Source organism: Oncorhynchus gorbuscha, linkage group LG03, assembly GCF_021184085.1.
Source record: "Oncorhynchus gorbuscha isolate QuinsamMale2020 ecotype Even-year linkage group LG03, OgorEven_v1.0, whole genome shotgun sequence".
NCBI lineage: Eukaryota > Metazoa > Chordata > Actinopteri > Salmoniformes > Salmonidae > Oncorhynchus > Oncorhynchus gorbuscha.
The window spans coordinates 56,276,605-56,288,465 of record NC_060175.1 but is presented as its reverse complement, the minus strand read 5'-3'; the positions used below and the strand labels follow the sequence as shown (position 1 = coordinate 56,288,465).

At 40.0% G+C, this 11,861-nt stretch overlaps 1 protein-coding gene across 1 annotated transcript; it reads left to right on the top strand.

The window, feature by feature from the left end:
• Positions 1-11,476, top strand: LOC124031599 (60S acidic ribosomal protein P2-like). The gene is made up of 5 exons (XM_046343032.1): positions 1-142; positions 5,359-5,482; positions 5,618-5,666; positions 11,027-11,113; positions 11,349-11,476. Exons 2-5 carry the CDS (start codon positions 5,360-5,362, stop codon positions 11,426-11,428), a joined length of 339 nt encoding a protein of 112 aa, XP_046198988.1. The 5' UTR covers positions 1-142; position 5,359; the 3' UTR covers positions 11,429-11,476.
• The last annotated feature ends 385 nt before the right edge of the window (positions 11,477-11,861 follow it).

Genomic DNA, 11,861 nt, shown 5'->3' with positions numbered 1-11,861 from the left:
CACAGTAGGTGGCGGTAATGCACCATAACGTTGGATGCCAACAACGATAAATCCCACCGAAGAAGACGATGCGAGACTCTTCCCCTCTCTCCCTTCCAGAAAATTCAGCGTGACTGACGTTTCGTGTCTCTATAGACTTAAAGTAAGTTGATCTTTATACTACTTTTTAGACCATAAACAGTTGATTCAGTATTCTAGTTAAGTTGTACTAATGTTCAACTATATTGTCAGAAGTCATCTTGTACAACAAGAAAATGTACTACTTTCGCATTTAATGAGCACGTGTTAGTGTTCAAAGCTAAGGCAGAGAGGCTAACGTAAGCGAGCTACACTAGCTGCTAATATCACACCATCGCATGAGCACCACGAACACATTTTACTTTCTTAATCTGTATGTGAAATCTTACTCCTTTCATAACATTTCTACAATTACCCGTTTGTTGTAACATTGACTTGCGTTTTCACGTGTCTTGAGTCTAGTGAAATGCTAACTTAATAGCTAGTTAGTAGCCGCGCATGCTCCGATACTGTCCCTCTGGTCCTTGCGCAGCATGATAGCTATGCATTTATGACAGTAACATGGTCATTATTAGTTACCACAGTCATACTTATGGCAAAACCCCATCTACTTAAAGGTATGTAAAAATGTACCCTTAGCGTGACCCTAACTTTAACCACACTGCTAACCTTATGCTTAAACTTAAATTAACACCAAAAATCTATTGTTTGTTTCACGATATAGAACCAATTATGACTTTGTAGCTGTGATAATAACTAGTGACAACCCCAGTTGGCTATTTCAGCGTTTACAGAACTGAGCTCTGTGGACCGCAAGGGGTGCACATTTATTTTTTCCCCCTGTACTAGACAACTGAAATATTCAAAGCTTGATGTTGATTGTTTTATTTTTTTTATATATAAAAAATAAATAATCAGCTGTGTTGTGCTATGGCAAAACCAAAATGTACACTCCACCCCATGTGGTCCCCATGACTGAGTTCTGGAAACCCTGGGCTAGCTAATAGACATTCAAGAAGAATGTATTAATTAACTGATGCAATATAAGTGACTGTCCCACTGGATGTCATAAGGTGAATGCACCAATTTGTAAGTCGCTCTGGATAAGAGCGTCTGCTAAATGACTTAAATGTAAATGTATAATCAGTGGTTTCCTCTAGTTCTGCAATAGAGCTGATTATGGACAAATTTTCAGCCTAGTACTTTTTCCACTTAAATTAACTAGGCTACTTTTCCAATTCGCTAGTCAGAAAAAAGTCTGCTGAGAACTCTCCTGCTAGAATGCATCTTCTAGCAATCTATTTATAGGACAGATACCTGTCAGTCAAAGTGAGCGCTCCTGTCCTGCATCTCCTGTCCTGCATCTCGGTACCTGGGTGTGTGGGCTGTGGTTGCAGTCAAGTTTCTTTACATAGGAGTAGAGCGCACAGTGATGCCAACTGACACACTGGCCGTGAGACGCATTTGACCCTCTTCACACGCTCACATGTCGCTCCTTATTTCTCACGCGTTGAGGGAAGTACTGCTTTTATTTTCTAATCTGCTATATGCAGTGCATAAACTTTTAAATTGTGCATACAAATAATTTTTGAATTCGGAACATATAATATGCGCCTGCAATTCCACATAACAAGCATTGTAACTGCAGCAGCTTTCAACAGGGAGATGCAGAATTTTCTTGCCACCGCACTAAACTGCGGCAGATTGAAGCTTGTGATTGGTTTACTGACGGTGGGGGACCAAGGCAATTGGATGCACGTTGGTGAGGAAATTCACCAAATGATTTAAGTTGAGTGTAGTAGAGGTCGACTGATTAATCGGAATGACCGTTTAATTAGGGCCGATTTTCAAGTTTTAATAACAATTGGAAGTCGGTATTTTTGAGTGCTGATTTGCCTATTATTTTTAAACCTTTATTTAATCTTTATTTAATAAGTCAGTTAAAAACACTTTCTTATTTTCAATGACTGCCTAGGAACGGTGGGTTAACTGTTTCGTTCAGGGGTCAGAAAGACAGATTTTCACCTTGGTCAGCTCGGGGATCCAATCTTGCAACCTTACAGTTAACTAGTCCAACGCAATAACGACCTGCCTCTCTCTCGTTGCACTCCACAAGGAGACTGCCTGTTACGCAAATGCAGTAAGCCAAGGTAAGTTGCTAGCTAGCATTAAACTTATCTTATAAAAAACAATAAATCATAATCACTAGTTAACTACACATGGTTGATATTACTAGATATTATCTAGCTTGTCCTGTGTTGCATATAATCTAACTGAGCATACAAGTATCTAAGTATCTGACTGAGCGGTGGTAGGCAGAAGCAGGCGCGTAAACATTAATTCAAACAGCACTTTTGTGCGTTTTGCCAGCAGCCCGTCGTGTGTCAAGCACTGCACTGTTTATGACTTCAAACCTATCAACTCCCGAGATGAGGCTGGTGTGACCAAAGTGAAATGGCTGGCTAGTTAGCTCGTGCTAATAGCATTTCAAACTTCACTCGATCTGAGCCTTGTGGGGTGGTTGTTTGTTTCCCTTGCTCTGCATGGGTAACGCTTTGATGTGGTGGCTGTTGTCGTTGTGTTGTTGTTGTGTTGGAAGTTATACTGTTACACTGGCAATACTAAAGTGCCTATAAGAACATCCAATAGTCAAAGGTTAATGAAATACAAATGGTATAGAGGGAAATAGTCCTGTAATAACTACAACCTAAAACTTATTACCTGGGAATATTGAAGACTCGTGTTAAAAGGAACCACCAGCTTTCATATGTTCTGAGCAAGGAACTGAAACGTTAGCTTTCTTACATAGCACATATTGCACTTTTACGTTTTTCTCCAACACTTTGTTTTTGCATTATTTAAACCAAATTGAACATGTTTCATTATTTTTTGAGGCTAAATTGAGTTTTTATTGATATATTATATTATTATTATTTTTTAAAGTTAATTCAGTATTGTAAATTGTCATTTACAACCCCATATATTTTTTTTTAATCGGCCGATTAATCAGTATCTGCTTTTTTGGTCCTCCAATAATCAGTATTGAAAAATCATAATCGGTCGACCTCTATAGAGTGTAGCCACGGCAGACTGGACAGGTGCATTTGTTCTCCGCTGATCAAATTTTATGGCCTGATTGCATAGTGCCAACTGTACATTTTTGGCTGGAAGATAAATAATGGTCTGGGGCTGTTTTTGTGATTCGGGCTAGGCCCCTTAGTTCCAGTGAAAGGAAATCTTAACGCAACAGCATACAATGACATTCTAGCTGATTGTGTTTCCAACTTTGTGGCAACAGTTTGGGGAAGGTCCTTTCCTGTTTCAGCATGACAATGTCCCTGTGCACAAAGTGAGGTCCATACAGAAATGGTTTGTTGATTGGTGTGGAAGAACTTGACTGGCCTGCACAGATCCCTTTTCAAACTATCCCTGACCGAGTCTAATACCTACATGTTTCAAGCTGACCACCATAGTCCCTGTTGCCAAGAAAGTGCAGGTAACCAGCCTAAATGACTTTCTCCCCTTGGCGCTCATGTCGGTAGCTGTGAAGTGCTTTGAAAGGCTGGTCGTGGCTCACATCAATAAATACCATCATACTAGAAACCCTAGACTCACTCCAATTCACATACTGCCCCAACAGATTCACAGATTACGCAATCTCAATTGCACACCACACTGCCCTTTCCCACCTGGACAAAAGGAACACCTATGTGAGAATGGTGTTCATTGACTACAGCTCAGTGTAGTCAACAACACATCTGCCACACTGATCCTCAGCACATGGTCCCCTAGGGTGTGCATTCTTAGTCCCCTCCTGTACTCGGTTCACCCACTACTGCGTGGCCAAGCACGACTCAACACATTAAGTTTGATGACGACACAACAGTGGTAGGCTCGATCACCGACAACGATGAGACAGCCTATGGAGGAGGTCAGAGACCTGGCAGTGTGGTGCCAGGACGGCAACCTCTCCTTCTTCAACATGAGCAAAAAAAGGAGCTGATCGTGGACTAGAGGAAAAGGAGGACCGAACACGCCCCCATTCTCATTGATGGGGCTGTAGTGGAGTGGGTCGAGAGTTAAGATCCTTGGTGTCCATCGCCAACAAACTATCATGGTCCAAACACACCAAGACAGTTGGTCCAGACACATCACGACAACACCTTTACCCCCAGTAGACTGAAAAGATTTGGCATAGGTCCCCAGATCCTCAAAGTTATACAGCTGCACCATCGTGAGCATCCTGACCGGTTGCATCGCCGCCTGGTATGGCAACTGCTCTGCATCAGACCATAAGGCGCTACAGAGGGTAGTGCGTACTGTACTGCCCAGTACATCACTGGGGCCAAGCTTCTGCCATCCAGGACCTATATACTAGGCGTATCAGAGGAAGCCCCAAACAATTGTCAAAGCCTCCAGTCACCCAAGTCATTCTGTTCTCTCTGCTACCGCATGTCAATCGGTACTGGCGTGCCAAGTCTAGGTCCAAAAGGCTCCAAAACAGCTTCTACCTCCCAAGCCATAAGCCTGCTGAACAATTATTCAAATGAACACCCGGGGTGTTTACATTGCTGCTACTCACTGTTTTATCTATGCATATTCACTTTATCCTTACCCACTTGTATAAATTACCTCAACTAACCGGTACCCCCAGACATTGACTATGTACTATAGGTCGACCGATTCTGATTTTTCAATAGCGATTATTGGAGGACCAAAACAGGCCGATACCGATTAATTGGACGATTTTTATATATGTATATATTTGTAATGACAATTACAACAATACTGAATGAACAATGAACACCTATTTTAACTTAATTAATATAATACATCAATAAAATAAATTTAGTCTCAAACAAATAATGAAACATGTTTAATTTGGTTTCAATAATGCAAAAACAGTGTTGGAGGAGAACGTAAAAAGTGCAATATGTGCCATGTAAGAAAAAGTCTTAGACTCTGCAGCCATAAATAGAATTGTCTTGTTTATGTTATTGTACAACAGCTGAATAACACTGTGAAAGTGTGAACACATTTGATCAGTGTTATTGAAAGTACATTATAGTATTAGAATGTACCAGAGGTCACCAAAATAAAGCTTGTCCTGCAAACATCTGTTAACCCCCCCCCCGGGGGGGAGCCTGCCTTACTATTCTATTTGGCTGGGTACTCCATGTGCTTATGGAAAACACTGTAGCCTTTGCTAATTAGGCTACTCATGTCGTCACATGGACTCTGGGTAAGGCCCATTTGAATATCCTCAGAATGCATGTCATGTAGACCAATATAGTTTATAATCCAACTAATCGTTTTTTCCCTTCTCCATATTTCTTGCAGAATGCGTTACGTGGCCGCTTACCTCCTGGCTGTGCTCGGTGGCAACACCAGCCCCTCCTCAAAGGACATCAAGACCATCCTGGGGAGTGTTGGAATCGAGGCCGAAGCTGAGCGCCTAGACAAGGTATGGCACTTTAGGGAGATGCTGTTTTGATAAGATCAACTGAGTTACTTTTGTTTCCTTGGACACTGTTGCAAGATGGAAGCCTCGGTTTACACAGTAACTGGTGATGATTAGAACCTGAATTTGTTTTCACAGGTTGTCAATGAATTAAATGGAAAAGATATCAACGAAGTCATGAACGCTGGTGAGGCATTTTCCCTTGTGTCTTTGATTTGACTCGTGAGTTCATGCATGGTCATAGCTACAATTGTGTATGTTACAGATTGGCTAATGGGAAGCATCGCAAGGAATTTTTCAACTAACCTGTTCTTGCTGATACTTTCTTTGTTCTCGATTCGGTATATACCAGAGATTATTCAGAAAGATATTAAATTCACATTTTATATCAAATGAGAAATGCCTCTTGCGTGGGTGTAGGTCTTTGTTTTTGGTCTCACTGTATGATGCACTGTCTTCTACTTCTACACGTGTCCGCATCTTGTAGAAACATTTAGTTTCTGCATAGATGTTGGGAAATGCAAGGTGTCTGGAAGCTAAAATGGTGAGGGAACTGCTCAATTTGTGCAAAACGTGGATTTAATATCTTTCTTTATATTTTGATTTTTGGAGAACCACCTGCAACTGGGCACGGACATTTTATAAGAATCTTTTTACCGAATCAAGAACTGATTGCCAAAAACGGGTTATGTTTCCATTAGCCAATCTGTAATGGGTTCGGAGCAATACATACCGTACATCCTGTTAACAATTCTGTAGCTCATTATGCCTGATTTTCACTATAGGGTCAACTCAAACCGTACTGTTGCCCGAGATATTTTCTCGGTACTTCTTGGTTCGGCACTATAGTGTGATTGGCTTTGGTCTAGGGCTGACCCCATTTAGTCGATAGGCTGTTGGCACTCCAATATGTCCCATAAACATCACAATTGGTCCTTTTGTTCGATTAATTCCATCCATATATATCCAAATGTAAATTTATAAAACGCGTTTGATCCAGAAAAAAACAGCTTCCAAAAAACGCAACGTCACTACAAAATATTTCAGAAGTTGCCTATAACCTTTGCCAAAATATTTCAAACTGCTTTTGTAATACAACTTTGGGTATTTTTAAACGTTAATAATCGATCAAATTGTAGACTGGTCTATCTGTTGTTCAATACAGGACAACAAACCGGCGCTACTTTTTACGTCTTGCGCAACTCTAAGTGTTACCCAGTTCCTAGTTGGCCTACTTCATTGCATAAAGGAATAACCTCAACTAAATTCCAAAGACTGACATCCAGTGGAAGCGGTAGGAACTGAAAACCAGTTCCGAAGAAATACTGTTTTCCAACGAGAATTCACTGGACAGACTTAAAAAAACATCTGAACGGTTAGTCATCGGGGTTTTGCCTGCTACATAAGTTGTTATACTCACAGACATGATTCAAACATTTTTAGAAACTTCAGAGTGTTTTCTATCCAAATCTACGAATAATATGCATATCTTATTCTTGGCATGAGTAGCAGGAAGTCTAAATTGGGCACGCTATTTATCCAAAAGTGACAATTCTGCCCCCTAGCCCCAAGAGGCTATTAGCCTACTGATTCCATGAGCACAACAACGACATGGCAAGTAAACCATTTCACAAATTTGGCTGTTTTCACACTTTGGGTATTATTTATTTCCTGTTTACCATGTTCAAAATTGTCGTAAAACCTATTTATAATAATAACACTCCCTTTGCTATTATGGTACGCCTATACTTTACATTTACATTGTTCAAAGTGGCCAGAAATTATATTAATCCATACAGCACCAGTTTGGCACACACAATATGCAGGCAGCGCTTGCTCCTTACCTTTTTCTTTATCTCCAGTATTTTCCACAACTATTCAGATTTATTACCCACATCTGACTTTCCCTCTCCCCGTTTTGAGTTTGTCATGTCCTCTGATGCATGCTTACGTGCCTGCTACTGCCTTACACCGCTCAGTCATGCTGCTCTATCAAATCAGACTTAATTATATCACACAGAAATACGAGCCTTAGGTCATTAATATGGTCAAATCCGGAAACTATAATTTCGAAAATAAAACTTTTATTATTTCAATGAAATACGGAACTGTTCTGTATTTTATCTAACGGGTGGCATCCCTAAGTCAAAATATTGCTGTTACATTGCACAACCTTCAATGTAATGTCATAATTACGTACAATTCTGGCAAATTAGTTCGCAACGAGTCAGGCGGCCCAAACTGTTGCATATACCCTGATGTGCGTGCAATGAACGCAAGAGAAGTGACACAATTTCACCTGGTTAATATTGCCTGCTAACCTTTCTTTTAGCTAAATATGCAGGTTTAAAATGTATACTTCTGTGTATTGATTTTAAGAAAAGCATTGGTGTTTATGGTTAGGTACACGGAGCAACTACAGTCCTTTTTCGCAAATGCGCACCGCATCGATTATATGCAACGCAGGACACGCTAGAAAACTAGTAATATCAGCCATGTGTAGTTAAATAGTGATTATCATTGATTGTTTTTTATAAGATAAGTTTAATGCTAGCTAGCAACTTACGCGAATGCAGTAAGAAGCCAAGTCAACAGGTAAGTTCCTCGTGAGGCAGGTGGTTAGAGCATTGGACTAGTTAACCGTAAGGTTGCAAGATTGAATCCCTGAGCTGACAATGTAAAAATCTGCCGTTCTGCCCCTGAACAAGGCAGTTAACCCGCCGTCATTGAAAATAAGAATGTGTTCTTAACTGACTTGCTTCGTTAACCTCTTCAGTCGACCTGACACGCATGCGTCCCGTCTAGCCATCTGGAAATGCAAATGCACTACGATAAATGCTAATAGCACTCGTTAAAACTCAAACGTTCATTAAAACACATGCAGGGTACTGAATTAAAGCTACACTCGTTGTGAATCCAGCCAACAAGACCGATTTAAAAAAAATGCTTTTCGGCGAAAGCTTGAAGCATGAGAAGCTATTATCTGATAGCATGCAACAACCCGAAATACCCAAAGGGGACGTAAACAGAATAATTAGCGTAGTCGGCGTTACACAAGGCAGAAATAACATTTAAAACATTCATTACCTTTGACGATCTTTGTTGGCACTCCTAGATGTCCCATAAACATCACTATTGGGTCTTTTTTTTTTAGATTAAATTGGTCCATATATACCCTAAATATCGATCTATGAAGACTGTGTGATCAAGGAAAACGCAACGTCATTTTTTTTTTTATTAAAAAAGTCGACGATAAACTTTCACAACACTTCGAAATACTTTTGTAATCCAACTTTAGGTATTAGTAAACGTTAATAATCTATCAAATTGATCACTGGGCGACGTGTATTCAATAGCTCCACGTCTTGAAATCATGTTCAGAAATTTCTACTCCAAAACATCCTGTCGGAGACTGGAAGGAATGGACTCTCTCTCACTCGTTTGGCCAAGAAACAAAGGCCAGGCAAATGACGAGACTGGTGACATAGTGTGGAAGCTGTAGGACTTGCAATCTCAGCCCCATTTAATTTGCTTTCCAATAGACAATACATGCAAGTGGCGCATTGATATATTTTTCAGTGATTGGATTTTCTTGCGCTTTTCAATGAAACGCACATTCTGTTATAGTCACAGCCGTGATTTAACCAGTTTTAGAAACGTCAGTTTTCTATCCACACATACTAATCATATGCATATACTATATTCCTGGCATGAGTAGCAGGACGCTGAAATGTTGCGCGATTTTTAACAATGTTCAAAAAAGTAGGGGATCGACTGAGGTTAAATAAAGTTGTAAAAAAAATGCAGATTTCCGGTTGTTATGAGAACTCAAAATCGGCCCTGATTAATTGGTCAACCTCTTATGATATGCAATGTTAGGCACTATTGCTTCCTATTCGGATGGGATTAGTTTTACTGTGAGGTCGGATAATGTAATTATGTGCACTTGCGCAAAACACCACATCTGTCATTTTTGTCCTGTCCGACTCTGTCAATACATGGCAGGAAAGTAACAATTCCAGCCAGAATAACCTACTGTTTTTTTTGCAAACTCCAAGGTCCTCTGATGGTACTAGGTCCGTGTGAATCGGCATCCCTGTGTTTTGAGAAATGTCTGAGTTTGACAGGTGTTGCTTGTGGTTTGCACAAGAAAACAATAACTGAATCGATAAATTTCACTAAATGCTGCGCATAAGCTATGTGAATGCCCTACATGTAGCCTATCAACTTTCAGTGAATGCATTTGTTTTGTGCGTATTAATTGAATATTGACAAATGCATCAATATAAAATATTGAGCCTATTTAATACAACCTTTGCTGTTTAGTAGATCGCAAAGCAGCATATAACCAAGCTAAACATTTTGAAATGATACGTTAACTCTCATCCATTGCCTTAAAATACATCTCAAGTGCAATTGCACTGTTTAGTTCACATCTAAAGGCTGGAGGGCATTTAGGGCATACTGCGGATCGCTGAAATATCCCAATGATTATGATCACACTTCCTCAATTCAAATATGATGTGGACACTATAGGAAAGATGGTTCGGTATGGTTTAGAAACTCTGGAACCAAGCTAGAGTTATCCATGTGGCCCGATCACCTAGACATGTTGAAATACTGTATCTTCACACCTAGAATAAAAACTTCCAGGCTTCCGTCATAACTGTCAATTTATTTGAAAAAGAGAATTACAGGGGGCAGTTTGGGGGGAAAACAAATCCTGTCCAAATCATCCTCTGGAATTTATTTTTTATTTAAAATGTTTTACCTTTATTTAACTAGGCAAGTCGGTTAAGAACAAATTCTTATTTTCAATGACGGCCTAGGAACAGTGGGGTAACTGCCTGTTCAGGGGCAGAACGACAGATTTGTACCTTGTCAGCCCTGGGATTTGAACTTGCAACCTTCCGTTTACTAACGGACATTCTGAAATAATAATTGCATAACCAACTTTCCAGTAATGCTAGTCCCGTGTGAATAGGCTTTTGGTCACGTGCATGCAATGCATACATTTCATGTAAAGAGAGCAAGGGTTGAGGGAATAGGAAATGTTTTTCCTAAATAAATTGGTCATTTCGCTGACAGAAATGGATGTAATTATTTTGCAGTTCTCCCAACACGGACAGCGCGATAAACACTTTGTTCGGTGGTGGTCGCTGCAGCAGGGAGGAGAGGCAGCGGGTGATAGTCAGTCACTCACTGTCTTTCTTGCACAGCAAGTCTGAGCCCGGCAAGATCAAATCAATTGGTCGGGACTCCCTCTAGTCATTTGTATCTTAATTATTTCAAACCGTCAGACAAGTTCAGTGAATATAGTTTATTTAATTAAAACACATAGGATGTGTCAATATGGAAAAATACACGTAACAAAATGTAGACCAATCGATTGGTCAAAAGTACAGACGACCTGATCAATTTTTTGTTGCCAGGGGCAGCCCTACTTTGGTCTATAGATTGCATATAGGCACAAATGTCGTCAGTCATTAATTCACTGTTCACGTTAATTTGTTACCTGTCAATGAATTGGTCCTTTACGCTTTGCAGGCCTCTCTAAGTTGGCCTCCGTGCCAGCAGGTAGTGCTGTGGCAGCTCCTGCAGCTGGCGCTGTTGCTGGCACTGCTCCTGTTGCTGGTAAGATCAATCTCTCATGTCAATCCTTTGGTCTCACATCACATTCCACAATATGGTGCCAAACATTTCAATGGACTGAAACACATTTCTTTGAAAATAATTGCATTAAACAAAATAATTAGAGAAATTCTTGTGCTTCATATTAGACACTGTTATTGCATTTCTGGAAGTGAACTATGCGTTTTGCAGATGAGACTTCCAAACATGAAGCTAACCTATGTTTGTGTGTCTGCAGCGGAAGAGAAAAAGGAGGAGAAGAAAGAAGAATCTGAAGAGGGATCTGATGACGACATGGGATTTGGCCTCTTTGATTAATTTTTCTTCCGTGAGAAGTGAAAAAACAATAAAAATTTGAAATTGTTACCAGAAATCCATAGTTTCTTTTTTATTTATATATATACACACACACACACACAACTGTCCAGTATTGTAGGAATGTTAAAGTTACAATGACAAACACTGTAGCCAGCAGCCTACTAAAATATTGACCGTTGCCTGAGACAAACTTAAAGTCTGGCAGAACGATGGTGTTTATTTTGAGTACCGAACTGCATATTTTTTTGTGGCAGTTAGAATTTGCCGGTCCTGCAAGAAAAGGGGAAACCTTGTTGGATTATAAATGAAGAACTGGAAACACCTGGGAGACCTGAATTATACAGCCGGCATGGGTTTTCTGTTTTTCAACCTTGATTCATTGAATTAACATGTTTTACTGTGGACACTTGTTTAGAATCAGCAAGTCTTAATT

Bases quoted from the DNA above. Each gene is read 5' to 3' on its own strand.
- LOC124031599 (XM_046343032.1), top strand. From the start codon at position 5,360: ATGCGTTACGTGGCCGCTTACCTCCTGGCTGTGCTCGGTGGCAACACC. The intron at 5,483-5,617 runs GTATGGCACTTT...TTGTTTTCACAG, and splicing joins AAGCTGAGCGCCTAGACAAG to GTTGTCAATGAATTAAATGG. The intron at 5,667-11,026 runs GTGAGGCATTTT...TACGCTTTGCAG, and splicing joins CAACGAAGTCATGAACGCTG to GCCTCTCTAAGTTGGCCTCC.